At 37.2% G+C, this 16,092-nt stretch overlaps 1 protein-coding gene across 2 annotated transcripts in view; it reads left to right on the top strand.

The window, feature by feature from the left end:
• The window catches only part of LOC134541680 (farnesyl pyrophosphate synthase-like), a 128,866-nt gene that overhangs the window by 76,456 nt on the left and 36,318 nt on the right, over window positions 1–16,092 (top strand). The window contains exon 2 of one of the 2 annotated variants that reach the window (XM_063385298.1): window positions 14,171–14,345. In XM_063385298.1, the coding sequence (XP_063241368.1) occupies window positions 14,171–14,345 (175 nt within the window). Of the gene's footprint in view, window positions 1–14,158; window positions 14,346–16,092 lie in introns of both variants that reach the window. The other variant, XM_063385297.1, reaches the window with a different exon arrangement.

A 16,092-nucleotide genomic window follows, 5' to 3' on the forward strand; every position in this document is an offset into this window, starting at 1 on the left:
CAGGGTAGCCCCTACTCTGTCCAACACTTCATCCAGACCATCCTCAGTCTCCTGTAAATTCCTACACGTAATGCATGCCAATATGCATCCCGCATGAATGTGCCCAGGGTTTTCCCTGGGCCCAACCTATCTCTAGTTATAGTCTAGATTTAAGAGTGAGGGGAGTTAGTCATGGCGCCAATCGCTGCCGTGGCTGGCCAAATCCCCTCCTAGCACATGATGCATGCGACCCTCTCCCTGCATGGCTAATCCCAGCATGACTAGGCGTATAGGCTTCGGCCTGAGACGCACCTAGGTCCCTCCCTGACCCGGACCCCTCCAAAATACACTTAGTTTTAGTTAGGTTAGGAAAAAAAAAATTTTAAAATCAGGACCTCGGCGGCCATCTTGGATGACGCTACATCCGTCATCTTGGAAACCATAATTTTTTTAAAATCTTTAATTATTTAGCTATATATTCGGAAAAAATTCCAAAAAACATTAAAAAGATCCTTTATTAAATTAATGATTGATTTGATTGATTTCTGTCCTTGTTTCGATCCTTGCTCGATTCAAAAATTGTAATTTCAGGTAAAAAAATATTTATTCAATAAAATATTGTGATATTTAATATATATTTAACAATTTTTTTCACTGAAAACATATTCTGTTGGTGTTGTGGGATTACCATCTTCTTTTGTACTTGAGCAGTACTCTTGCTCTTCATTAACTTGTGGAGTTAGTATTGGTGAAAAAAGCCATGCAATTCTTTCAGCCAAATCATTTAGTTGTGTTAGAAGAATATCAAGGGCTGGGTTGAAAACTTGCACTTGAAGTCTCTCGTCGGGTGACTTTAAAACGTACTCTTCTATACCTGTTTCGTCATGAAATATTTTATTTTTTATTTCAGAGCCTGGTCACTTTTAACTGGGCATCAATTTGAATTTCCATAGCTGCAATTTTTGATTCTTCAAGAAGTTTTACCCTTTAACCCATGAACCTCTTATCAACTGAATATCGACCGTAAGCTCTTTTATTTATTTATTTGCTTCACGAAGGCAAAGCTTAGGACTTTGTAAAATCTTGTTTCTCATGTTGAGATGTTTATACCGTACTGTGGTAAAAATAACAAATTCATACTAAATCATTCATTCAATTAAGCAATTATCATCAGCTTGAACTTCAGCTTGTCGATCAAGATCTTCTAAAACTTTGGCAATAGTTCTTTGCTAGATGTCTGATAGCTTATATTATTACACTCTATCTTGTTTTTAAAGTTGAATGAAGAGAAATGCCAGCTTTTCTTGAAGAATCATCCATCTTGCAGGGCTTGATGAAAATTTTATACAGCTTTTGAACATTCCCAAAGTAGGTTTTCATCTCAATACTAAGTTTCCATTGTATGCATGCCACATAGATTTAAGGTATGTGCACAGCAAAGTGTGAAATACGCTTGTTGATTTTCTTTCAAAATCCTCATTTGGACACATTTAAACTTGACTGACATGTTAGAAGCGTTGTCATAGCATTGGCCTCTACACGAACGCAAATGCAACTGAAATTCAATTAAGACACCCTTTACTTCATCAGTTATTTCTGCTCCTGTTTTCTTTAAAAAGTCAAAGTAGTATATAATAGTATGTCCGAGATCAGGGTCCAGGGTCCGGTGCCGGTGCCGGGGTCCGCCATCTTGGATTGTGACGTCACGGCGGCCATATTGGACGAGTGTAACGGGACACAGCGTAACTGGACATAATGTAACAGGACAAGTATATCACGGCGGCCATCTTGGATCCGCCATTTTGGATGACATCATTGTGTTCTAGAAAATTCCGGCATTGTGTTGTCCGCCATATTGGATGATGACGTCACCATTGCAATTAACGTTATGGTCGCCATCTTGAAATTTAGACGCCATCTTGGAAATCCGCAATTTTTATGTTAGAAAATCGGGATGAATTCCAAAATTCATCAAAAAATTAACTTGATAGAATTCTGATTGATTATATCGATTGCCGTCCTCAGTTCGAACCCGGTGAGTGCAAAAAAAACTAAAAATGGCGACAGGCTCCTTCCTCAATGGTGGCTGCAGGCAGACTGACTCCTACCACTTTTTTGCAAAGTATATATATCGTCACCTAGTATGACGTCATGTCCGCCATCTTGAAAATCCGTAATTTTAATGCTAGAGATTCGGGAAAAAATGTAAAAATCATTAAAAAAATAATCAACCTAATTAAATAATAAAAAAATCCTTAAAACCACCGTTGCACTTTTCGTGATAGCCGCCATCTTTAAATCAAGAAACAGGAGATCACCATCTTGTTTTCGTCCGCTAGAGTGTGTAGATACCATGTTAGTATAATTATCTGGTCACCACACCTTTGACCTTGACCTTGAACTTTGACCTTGACCTTGAACTTTGACCTTGACCTTGAACTTTGACCTTTACCTTGAACTTTGACCTTGACCTTGAACTTTGACCTTGACCTTGACTTTGAAATTTGACCTTGACTTTGAAATTTGACCTTGACCTTGAACTTTGACCTTGAACTTTGACCTTGACTTGAAATTTGACCTTGACTTGAAATTTGACCTTGACCTTGAACTTTGACCTTGACCTTGAAATTTGACTTTGTCCTTGTCGACCATCATGGATTCGACATTTTATGTTCAGTACATGCTACCAGGAGCTACCACCTGCTCGAGTACACCATCTTGCGTGTGTGTTCTCGTATTATAGAGTACATTTCCATCTGGATGATTTTATTCTAACCCGCTACAGTGCAGTAATCATTTATTACCGAAGTGCCCCGCCATCTTGAAATCATGTAATAATGTAGCTAGAAAAGCGGGAAAAATACAAAATTCGTTTAATGAATTGCCAATAAATATACTGATTGAATCGATCCGCTCCAGTCCTTGGTTCGTAACTCGATCGATGCAATAATGTTTAATTTTATGGAAAAAAAAATTTCAATAAACCATGTTTAACATTCTTAAAGAGACTTTAAATACTCTACTACCATCATCCTATCAGACATCAAGACCACCATATTGGAAATTCGTAATTGTAATGCTAGAGATTCGGGAAAAAGTACAAAATTCATTAAATAAATTTGTAATCTATATACTGATTGATTAGATCGACTAAGGTCCTTGGTTCGATCCCTGGCCGATACAAAACAACTTTAATTTTAAAAAAGTACCAGAAAAGTGTAAGGTTCGAGAAATAAAACACCACAAAGTCTTTTACAAACATAATATTTATTACACAATTTCTATCCTACTACAGAATCTCTTGCGAAAGCCAGCAATCTTATAAACATTTAGCCCTGCATAGACGTGCAACGACTACTTCTTAGCTCCAACAGCTCCAAATGCTCCAAATGGCTCCAACAGTTCCAAATGGCTCCAAATGCTCCAAACGGCCTCCAAATGGCTCCAACAGCTCCAACAGCCTCCAAATGCTTAACACAGCTCCAAATGGCTCCAAATGTTCCAAACGGCCTCCAAATGCTTGACAGCTCCAAATGTCTCCAGCAGCTCCAAATGCTCCAAATGCTTGACAGCTCCAAATGCTTCAAAAGGCTCCAAATGCTCCAAATGCTCCAAATGACTCCAAAAGGCTCCAAATGCTCCAACAGCCTCCAAATGCTTCAGACAGCTCCAAATGCTCCAAATGGCTCCAACAGCTCCAAATGCTCCAAAACGGCCTCCAAATGGCTCCAACAGCTCCAACAGACTCCAAATGCTTAACACAGATCCAAATGGCTCCAAATGATCCAAACGGCCTCCAAATGCTTGACAGCTCCAAATGTCTCCAGCAGCTCCAAATGCTCCAAATGCATGACAGCTCCAAATGCTTCAAAAGGCTCCAAATGCTCCAACAGCCTCCAAATGCTTAACACACAGCTCCAAATGCTTCAAAAGGCTCCAAATGCTCCAACAGCCTCCAAATGCTTAAGACAGCTCCAAATGCTCCAAATGGCTCCAACAGCTCCAAATGCCCCAAAAGGTTCCAAATGCTACAACAGCCTCCAAATGCTCCAAAGACTCCAAATGCTCCAAAAGGCTCCAAATGCTTCAAAAGGCTCCAAATGCTTCAAAAGGCTCCAATTGCTCTAACAGCTCCATCTTCAATTGGTTCCAACTGATTCCAATTACTTTTCTTATCGAACTTGTCATGATTACTAACATGTCTTTATTAGTATACATTTTGACTGGCAGTTTTATCGTATTTTGCACCTTTAAGTTATAAGTTTTATTTAGAAATCAGATTTCGATAAATGGTAGATACCATTTGGAAAGAAAATATATTAATTTATCTTCAAGTTTGTACACATACATTTAATTTAAGCCATTATTGTATGTAGCCAGCTTCCCTCAGTTCTTTGAGTATGAAGGATATTTCTGTAATGTTCGAATAGTTTCCTGCACAAAGCGAGCCATGTAGTAGTCGTAGCCTGTCAACAATATGTTAGGATCTTCCCATGAGGTATAATCAATATCTTCTGCTGCGTTCATCATCATCCTTGCATGTTTATAATAAATAATATTATCTCTGGTGTCTATCGTTTTAACACCAACCACAAGGTCACTTTCGTCATCGTGCCAGTGATTATCACAAGCTTTATCAGGATAATTTATTTTATTGCGACGTTTCCATCGTTTTGGTCTCAAACCACCATCACAGTCTTCGCTCTTGCATGCTTTTGGTGCTTCAGCCTTAGATGTGTCAGCACAGTCTTCGTTCATGCCAGCTTCTGATGTGTCACCACAGTCTTCAATCATGTCAGCATCACAAACTTGATCAGGATAATTTATTTTATTACGTCGTTTCCATCGTTTTGGTCTCAGACCGCCATCACAGTCTTCGATCTTGCCTGCTTTAGGTGCTTCAGTACAGTATTCAATCATGTCAGCCTCAGATGTGTCACCACAATCTTCAATCATGCCAGCTTCAGATGATTCATCAAAGTCTTCGACCTTGTAAGCTTCAGGTGGTTCTCCATCTTTCACATTTTCATGGATACTAGATATTGGAGTAAATATCTTTTCATTTCTAATGTGGTCACAACTTCCTTCGTTTGTTTAAAATTTTAAATTATTATCTTGATCTAGATCAGTAATTTTAGCATTAGCTTTTTCGCCTTCGTTCCTCTTCCGCGATGTTGTAGCCCAGTCTTCGTTATCTTTATTCATCTTAATTGTACAGGTCTTGTAATGTCTATCCAAGTAATATCTTCTACCAAAGGATTTCTGACACTGACTGCAATGAAATGGTTTTTGACAAGGACCCAAATTACACTCGCTTCTCTCATGTCGTTTAGCATTCTTTATCAAGGTAAACACCTTGCTACAGTATCTACAGTGATGACGTTTTGATACAGCAACAAATCCCGAATCAGGATTCATATTAGTTACTGAGACTAATGCCAGTTGCAAACTAAGAGTTTTAAATAAATATATTACTTAAATAGAATTTTTTAATTATTTCATCAGCGAGAATTAATTTATCTCATTCAAAGGTACTTGTTGCAAGTAGTTCTGCTTTTCAACAACAGATGTCGCCACATGTTACTTGCAGGTAAATAATATTTAGTTCTTTTATGCGGGATGCGGGATGCTCACTAACGATCGCAAAAGAAGGATGGCTTCGCTAGACTCCAAGGAGAAGGAAGTTCGTCCATCCTGTTAGTGCTTCTTAGATTTCTCAGAGATTATTATTTGACTGAGTAATGATATATTTTTTTTAAATTTCCACATGATAAATATATTACAAGTGTTGATTAAGTAGCTGAAATTCACTAATTACATGTAACCTTGAATAAAATGACATGCCTCATTAAGTAAAAAAAATTCCTTCATGCAGAGATAAATTTCTCATCCGTAACCAGAAGCATTCGGAGAAAACCATAAGATGTGGAGTCAGGAATAACCAGAAGCACTTGGAGAAAACCATACACATATTGAAAAGAATATTCATGAGCATACATAATAACAAGAATAATCGGGAGCACACGGAGAAAACCACCACACGTTTTCTTTGATATCATAAAATTACAGGGAAAAAAATATTTAATAAATAATAAAAAATTTAAATTGTAAAAAATACAAAAATACATAAACAAATTCTGGCTTGTACTAGAACTCTATCTTTGCTCAACAATGAGAAGTTCACAAGCTAGCAGAATCTGTTTATGTATTTTTGTATTTTTTACATTTTAAATATTTTATTATTTATTAAATATTTTTTTCCCTGTAATTTTATGATATCAAAGAAAACGTGTGGTGGTTTTCTCCGTGTGCTCCCGATTATTCTTGTTATTATGTTTGCTCATGAATATTCTTTTCAATATGTGTATGGTTTTCTCCAAGTGCTTCTGGTTATTCCTGACTCCACATCTTATGGTTTTCTCCGAATGCTTCTGGTTACGGATGAGAAATTTATCTCTGCATGAAGGAATTTTTTTTACTAAATGAGGCATGTCATTTTATTCAAGGTTACATGTAATTAGTGAATTTCTGCTACTTAATCAACACTTGTAATATATTTATCATGTGGAAATTAAAAAAAAATATAATGACTCAGTCAAATAATAATCTCTGAGAAATCTAAGAAGCACTAACAGGAAGGACGAACTTCCTTCTCCTTGGAGTCTAGCGAAGCCATCCTTCTGTTGCGATCTTTAGTGAGCATCCCGCATCCCGCATAAAAGAACTAAATATTATTTACCTGCAAGTAACATGTGGCGACATCTGTTGTTGAAAAGCAGAACTACTTGCAACAAGTACCTTTGAATGAGATAAATTAATTCTCGCTGATGAAATAATTAAAAAATTCTATTTAAGTAATATATTTATTTAAAACTCTTAGTTTGCAACTGGCATTAGTCTCAGTAACTAATATGAATCCTGATTCGGGATTTGTTGCTGTATCAAAACGTCATCACTGTAGATACTGTAGCAAGGTGTTTACCTTGATAAAGAATGCTAAACGACATGAGAGAAGCGAGTGTAATTTGGGTCCTTGTCAAAAACCATTTCATTGCAGTCAGTGTCAGAAATCCTTTGGTAGAAGATATTACTTGGATAGACATTACAAGACCTGTACAATTAAGATGAATAAAGATAACGAAGACTGGGCTTCAAAATCGCGGAAGAGGAAAGAAGGCGAAAAAGCTAATGATAAAATTACTGATCTAGATCAAGATAATAATTTGAAATTTAAAACAAACGAAGGAAGTTGTGACCACATTATAAATGAAAAGATATTTACTCCAATATCTAGTTTCCATGAAAATGTGAAAGATGGAGAACCACCTGAAGCTTACAAGGTCGAAGACTTTGATGAATCATCTGAAGCTGGCATGATTGAAGATTGTGGTGACACATCTGAGGCTGACATGATTGAGTACTGTACTGAAGCACCTAAAGCAGGCAAGATCGAAGACTGTGATGGCGGTCTGAGACCAAAATGATGGAAACGACGTAATAAAATAAATTATCCTGATCAAGTTTGTGATGCTGACATGATTGAAGACTGTGGTGACACATCAGAAGCTGGCATGAACGAAGACTGTGCTGACACATCTAAGGCTGAAGCACCAAAAGCATGCAAGAGCGAAGACTGTGGTGGTGGTTTGAGACCAAAACGATGGAAAAGTCGTAATAAAATAAATTATCCTGATAAAGCTTGTGATAATCACTGGCACGATGACGAAAGTGACCTTGTGGTTGGTGTTAAAACGATAGACACCAGAGATAATATTATTTATTATAAACATGCAAGGATGATGATGAACGCAGCAGAAGATATTTATTATACCTCATGGGAAGATCCTAACATATTGGTTGACAGGCTACGACTACTACATGGATCGCTTTGTGCAGGAAACTATTCGAACATTACAGAAATATCCTTCATACTCAAAGAACTGAGGGAAGCTGGCTACATACAATAATGGCTTAAATTAAATGTATGTGTATAAACTTGAAGATAAATTAATATATTTTCTTTCCAAATGGTATCTACCATTTATCGAAATCTGGTTTATAAATAAAACTTATAACTTAAAGGTGCAAAATACGATACCACTGCCAGTCAAAATGTATACTTATAAAGACATGTTAGTAATCATGACAAGTTCGATAAGAAAAGTAATTGGAATCAGTTGGAACCAATTGAAGATGGAGCTGTTGGAGCAATTGGAGCCTTTTGAAGCATTTGGAGGCTGTTGGAGCATTTGGAGCCTTTTGAAGCATTTGGAGCCTTTTGGAGTCATTTGGAGCATTTGGAGCTGTCAAGCATTTGGAGCATTTGGAGCTGCTGGAGACATTTGGAGCTGTCAAGCATTTGGAGGCCGTTTGGAACATTTGGAGCCATTTGGAGCTGTGTTAAGCATTTGGAGGCTGTTGGAGCTGTTGGAGCCATTTGGAGGCCGTTTGGAGCATTTGGAGCCATTTGGAACTGTTGGAGCCATTTGGAGCATTTGGAGCTGTTGGAGCTAAGAAGTAGTCATTGCACGTCTATGCAGGGCTAAATGTTTATAAGATTGCTGGCTTTTGCAAGTGATTCTGTAGTAGGATAGAAATTGTGTAATAAATATTATGTTTGTAAAAGACTTTTTGGTGTTTTATTTCTCGAACCTTACACTTTTCTGGTACTTTTTTAAAATTAAAGTTGTTTTGTATCGGCCAGGGATCTGAACCAAGGACCTTAGTCGATCTAATCAATCAGTATATAGATTAAAATTTATTTAAAGAATTTTGAACTTTTTCCCGAATCTCTAGCATTACAATTACGAATTTCCAATATGGTGGTCTTGATGTCTGATAGGATGATGGTAGTAGAGGATTTAAAGTCTCTTTAAGAATGTTGAACATGGTTTATTGAATTTTTTTCATAAAATTATACATTATTGCATCTATCGAGTTACGAACCAAGGACTGGAGCGGATCGATTCAATCAGTATATTTATTGCCAATTCATTTAATGAATTTTGGATTTTTTTCCCGCTTTTCTAGCTACATTATTACATGATTTCAAGATGGCGGCAGAATTTTAAGATGGCGGGGGCACCTCGGTAATAAATGATTACTGCACTGTAGCGGGTTAGAATAAAATTATCCAGATGGAAATGTACTCTATAATACGAGTACACACATGCAATATGGTGTACTCCAGCAGGTGGTAGCTCCTGGTAGCATGTACTGTACATAAAATGTCGTATCCATGATGGTCGACAAGGACAAAGTCAAATTTCAAGGACAAAGTCAAATTTCAAGGTCAAGGTCAAAGATCAAGGTCAAGGTCAAAGATCAAGGTCAAGGTCAAATTTCAAGTTCAAGGTAAAATTTCAAGGTGAAGGTCAAATTTCAAGGTCAAGGTCAAATTTCAAGTTCAAGGTCTAATTTTAAGGGCAAGTTCAAATTTCAAGGTCAAGGTCAAATTTCAAGGTCAAGGTCAAAGGTGTGGTGAGCAGATAATTATACTAACATGGTATCAGCACACTCTAGCGGACGAAAACAAGATGGTGATCTCCAGTTTCTTGATTTAAAGATGGCGGCCATCACGAAAAGTGCAAAGGTGGTTATAAGGATTTTTATATTATTTAATTAGGTTGATTATTTTTTTTAATGATTTTTAAATTTTTTCCCGAATCTCTAGCATTAAAATTACGGATTTTCAAGATGGCGGACATGACGAGATACTAGGTGACGATATATATACTTTGCAAAAAAGTGGTAGGAGTCAGTCTGCCTGCAGCCACCATTGAGGAAGGAGCCTGTCGCCATTTTTAGTTTTTTTTGCACTCACCGGGTTCGAACTGAGGACGGTAATCGATATAATCAATCAGAATTCTATCAAGTTAATTTTTTGATGAATTTTGGAATTCATCCCGATTTTCTAACATAAAAATTGCGGATTTCCAAGATGGCGTCTAAATTTCAAGATGGCGACCATAACGATAATTGCAACGGTGACGTCATCATCCAATATGGCGGACAACACAATGCCGGAATTTTCTAGAACACAATGATGTCATCCAAAATGGCGGATCCAAGATGGCCGCCGTGATATACTTGTCCTGTTACGTTATGTCCCGTTACGCTGTGTCCCGTTACGCTCGTCCAAGGTGGCCGCCGTGACGTCACAATCCAAAATGGCGGACCCCGGCACCGGCACCGGACCCTGGACCCTGATCTCGGACATACTATTATATACTACTAGTCAAATAATTTTTTAAGTCTGTCATAAACTTCCCATTTTTCATCTTGACAGAGGACATATCGAATGACACAGCTGGTATTCCATCTATGATTATGCTGTAGTAGTGAGTTGATTTTATTTCCTAAAGTATTGAGTTTGTAACTTCATTAGCATATACTTTCAAGAATTCATTCTAGGTTCGCCAAGAATAATGGTGAGCCTGAAGTTTTTTGCCTGATTCTCTGCTGCCACTGATATTTTGAAGGTGATGGCCAACATCAGCATTTTATCTTCCGACTAACTGCAGGGTGGCTAGGAAAAGGCCACTGTCAAAGTCGATTGTGGAATGGGTTACTCTCAATGGTGTATTTATTTTGGGTAAAAAAAGCACTACATTAACAATAGCTTTTAAAAATTTTCCCAGTGTTTCCTCTCTGCTCAATGCTTTGCTGTAAAGCAAAGTCAATGGCTCCCATGCTTTTAAGTGAAAAACGAAGTTCTTTCTAATTGATACAGTTTTTCAAATGACAAGTATTCAATTCATAGCTTTTAACTTTCTCGTAAATTTTTATTTCATTTATCGTTAACACCAGCTTGACATAATCGTAACTAATTTTGATGATTGAACTTGATCATCACATTTAAAAAGTGTACATGGAAAACAAAACAGAGAAGCTGCTTCTTCGCTCCAAACGATATCTTTAGTCTGGTGTTTAAAAAAAATTCCTTGAGGAAAATGCCTGTCTGGATTCTCTCGCGGCAAGATCTCAGGAGTAGAAGGAGGCCCTTTTAAAACAAATATTCTTATTGTTTTTTAAAAAAAGAGCTTTACATTTTACAGGGTCATTAGATGCAATATTCATAAAGCTTCCATGATTTTCTTCATATAAACCACTATTGTGATTTAAAGTAGAGCTTCGAAGTCATTGTTCGAAGAACTTCGTGGGGAGACTGATGGAACAACCTCAACTTTTAATCAATTACATTGTTGCCGTAGTTCATACAATCTTCATCAGGAACTTTGAGTTGAATATCTTCCACACTAGGAACATTTTGAATTTCAATAGATCGTTCACCTTCATTCAAATTGTCCATACTGTCATCTTCAGGTATGTATTTTACCGGGGTTTTACTTTTACAAGTCAATTTGCTTGGAGGCTCAGATTGGCCTTTTAGACGATCATGAAGGGTGCGTTTTCCTCTTTCCTCATGAATTAAATTATTATTTTTTTCCTTTCTTTTTGCTGCACCAGATTAAATCATCGCTTCAATTTTATCTTCTATTTGGTTGCCCTGAAAAAACACAACACTTAAGGAAACCAGTGACGAAACCCCGACCCAGGGGGGAAGCAGGGGCCCCCTCCCATCTTCAGGTTTGGAACAACTATTGACATTTTAAAGTAAACCATAAATTCACACATAATTGTAGATTTAAAAATTAAAGCCAAGTCCTAATTTGTCGAAAGTCGCACCATGCTGCAATCTATCTAATTAATATATATATATATATATATATATATATATATATAATTACACATCACAATTATGTGGACACGATAACTGTCGCAATTTTGCACAAATCACTTCCAAACTGATACATAAAATCTAGTAGTGAAAAATCTCGGTTGAGTTCGGTAGTGTGCAAAAATGGGGAAGGTTTTTTGAAAAACAGAAAAATCGCTGTTAATCCCATAATATGGAAATATCACATCCGCATTATAACTAGTAGGAGTAATACCAAAAGCTTTTATTTGAAAACGTTTTTGATACGACCAACAATAACTCCAAGTGGTTGAAAAAAAAAGGGGGTTGGAGGACAAAAAAAATCAGACACGCCATCAAATTCGTTAAAATTTTTCGTAAATCTTATAATTTTTATCGATATCTTTTGTCTAAAACAATTTTTGATTATGTAAACCATTACTGCAAGGTGTTGAAAAACCTGGACTTAAAATAAAAAAAATAAACAAAACTTCCCTACCAAGTAGGCCTACTCTATCGAATTAATGTTTATTGATGTGACAACGTCTAATAAATCGATGAACGCCGGCTGTACGCACGAAAAAGTGTCCCGTAACGCACATTGTCCCACTACAATGTGTCCCGTTGCGCTCATTGTACGCTTGCGCCGTATCTCTCTTCCACTCGATTGGAACAACCATCGATTTGACTTTTCAATCATGTTTTCGTCGTTTGAATTATTCATATTATGTAATTTAACGATCTTCCACCGATTTTCAGCACAATCGGTACGGTTATTTAAAAGTAATGTTGAATTTTCAAATACGTTTTTGTACGAACAATGGTGTTTTACAGTTACACATAATAATTCAAATTACACACGGGATCTTTTGCACAATGTTTTAAAAAATATAGTAACACATTATAAATAAGTTTGGTGTATTTGGGATGCTTATTTGTTATAAAATCGTGTTATAAAAATGAAATAATATTATTCCCCTACGGTGCTGTAATCTATGGTGACGAACGCGAACCGAACGAATCGCGCTATCTATCCGCTTCCGCGGGAACCAGGCACTCGTTAATACATATTTTCCTTTGTTTATCGCGAGGGGCGTTATTATTAATGAATTATAAATAAAATTTCGTGCCCGGGGCCACAATTGCATATCATTTTGAGCAATGGAAGACATAAAAACGGAAAATATTATCGACGAATTTTAATCTCGGCCCCAGCGCACCACGAGCGTCTGGGTTGGAGATTAAAGCCGAAATTCTTTCTTAAACTTACTAATACTTATTTTATTAACTGCAAGGGCATTTTTATTAAATTCTACGTTTAATTTCACGATGAACAAACTTTGCCGTTATAGGTGTAATTGCGAAAAAGCGTAAAACATTCTCGACGATCTTGAAGTTAAATAGCAAACATGTATAAAAGTTATACTTATTTAAAATAATCTCTTCATGAAGTAATAAACTATTTGAATTAATGTGTGCAAATAAAATTAATTTTACATAAACTATCGTCCGTAAACTGACTTTACAGACAACCAATTTTTTTGTTTAAGTTTTTAAATATTGTTGAAAACTTTTATCTAAAGTATCTATATTTTATGTAACAAATCATTACTGCAAGGGGTGGAAATAAGGGTAGAAACACAATAAAAATCATTAATCTTTCTAATAGATTATCAATTTTAATTTATTGTAAAACTCCTAAAATTGATCTGATTCTTTTGACTCAAACAATTTTTGATGAAACGGACCATTACCGTAAAAACAGGGGTTGAAATTAGAAATAAATATCTTCCTTAGTATGAGATTTCCTCAGAATTTATTAATAACAATCTTAATATTACCTACCTTAAATTTTGTCAGTAAAATTTTTTTTATACTACCATGTATTAGTGAAAGGGATGAAAAATAGTGTTTCGATGACCAATATAATTGCATAACTACGTAAGTAGGCATAATATGAAATTCGTCAAGACATTCAATGCTGGATGAATTAAGTGAAACACATTCAAAATACTTTAGGTGCATGGAATTTGAGAAAATGTTAAATCGATCTTTTTTGGATATTGGCGAACATACAGGTTGTAATGTACATATTTACTATTTATTGACGTTATAACGTCTTATAAATCGATGAACGCCGGCTGCACGCACGAAAAATTGTCACGTTCCGCCTGAGCCGAGCGTGCAAAACCGGCCAACCACCGTGCGAGAAAATCTTCTATAATATGAAACAGGTTAAGGCGGACTTTTAAACTAATTGTTCGTGATAATATTTAAACAAATTATTTAAATTATATTTGCAAGAAACTGTAAATAATATTTGAAAATTTAAAAAGTATGCAATTTGTCATCAGTTTTTTCTTATGACGTTACCACGTAAAATTATCGTCCGTAAACCGACTTTACAGACAACCTTTTTTTTATTTAATCAACACGATGAAACCCCATCATGAACACTGCAGTTACAGGCATGAACAGCAGTGTGTGTCGCAGGGGGCGGCTGGCCAGGTCGGCGCTGGGCAGGGCCGTGGCGCCCAACCAGCTGCGCAGCGGCGCCGCCCGCACGGACGTCTTCGAGTTCAGCAAGCTGCTGCCCAACGTGGTGCGCGACCTCACCGAGACGGGCCGCCACCTGGACGTGCCCGAGGCCACCAAGCGCCTGGCCAAGGTCAGCACTCGCTAGCCAGCAGCATTAACTCTCTAATTATTCAATAAGTGTTTTTTTCTAAGAGATAAAGTTATTTTAGTTGTCAATGTTGGTACCTACTGACGTGCAACGCAATTTCCCTCATGACATTTGAGACCTCCATGGAGCATCGCCACCCAGTGTATATGTCTGTAATAGGATAAAGGGACACGGACCATAATATTTAAGAGTGTAACTGTATATTTGTAAGTTCGTGAGGGTATTTGTATGGTTATAAATGCATGTGTATTATGAAGTACCGTAGTACTGTATTGAAATAGCGCGCTGCACGAGGCAGGCTTCGAGAAGATTCGCGTGCCCTGGTAGGCGGCTTGGTTTGGGGGGGGGAGGGGGGGGGGAGGGTTGCAGAGGAGTGGCGACGAGGCAGTCGACAGCTGACCTCGGTGTCGTGTGAACGGAGCTGGGACCGGACTGGTTATACCAAGACGGGCTGGCCTCCAGCTCTACCATGTAGCTAACCTGTTGTCAAACGCGGACATTCGAACTGAAGACGGGCAGCCGCGCGGAGCTTTTGCAAGTAGTAGTTGTAGTTTTGATATAGAGGTCATTTAGTTATAAAGTATTTCAGAGTCCCCGCGTGTGTGTTATTGGTCGGTGTGTTGTCCCGGAGGCCAGAACAGCAGCAGTTGACCCGTCGTTAATCGTCCCTCCAGAACACCCTAACTTTGTCCTTAGGTGTCGAACCCCTGACCCTGAGTAGTCTCGTGCCCCGACTGTGTGTTGGTGTACAGTTATTTGTATATTATTCTCCATCTGACGTCCTGTACATAGTAACTTAGCTTTATGAACCTTAAATATGTTAGGGAACGTTAAACAGCAACATGGTTCATACTGGGCATACTGTCTGCCATCTGTCGGACTGACGTGAAAACAACGCCAGGTCAATGCCGGCCCTACACATTTTTCAAGTGTAAGCGTACAACATTTTGCCCCCCCCCCCCCCCCCCCCTTCACAACTCCAAAAATTTAAAAAAGAAATCGAAAATGATAACTTTATTAAAAACGCTTTTGATAATTTTGGTTTACAAAGCAGTACCACATGATTATCTGTAATATTATTTATATACTCACTACTTTAATAAATTAAATCATGATATTAGATAAAATAATTTACAAACTTGCATCAATTTTTACAAGAATAAAAAACGAACCTATGTTATAACTGTACATAAAATAGAGAATGTAAATGAATATAACTACACTCACATTATAAGAACGTATGGCAAAACTAAAAATAAATCATTAAAAAGAGATTTTTCTGGCTTTCATTTTTGCGAATTCATTGAGTGTGAAATCGGTGTCCATTTCATTAAGCAACTCATTTTCAATGGCCATTGTTGCCAGCCCACTCAAGCGCTCTTGAGACAAAGTTGATCTTAAATAAGTTTTTATCAGTTTTAACTTAGAAAAACTTCTTTCACCACTGGGAGTCAGAAAAATTCTCAGCGCAACAAAAATGTTTGGGAAGGTGTCAATATAACCATTTTTGGTTATGAACGACAACGCTTTAGCTGGAGAACTTTCAGACGGCAGCATAAGTCCAAAAATTTGTAGCTCGTCAAACAGTTCAACTCCGTTTATATCACGATCTGCTCCATCACTTAGAACACTGTCTAGAAAATTACAAGTATCCTTCATCTCATTTCTATCCCAAGTGTGTAAATTTGTAATATCATAAAGAAATTTGAAACTCTTACTGTGGTTCTCC

The sequence above is a fragment of the Bacillus rossius genome (assembly GCF_032445375.1).
Source record: "Bacillus rossius redtenbacheri isolate Brsri chromosome 4 unlocalized genomic scaffold, Brsri_v3 Brsri_v3_scf4_1, whole genome shotgun sequence".
Taxonomy (NCBI): domain Eukaryota; kingdom Metazoa; phylum Arthropoda; class Insecta; order Phasmatodea; family Bacillidae; genus Bacillus; species Bacillus rossius.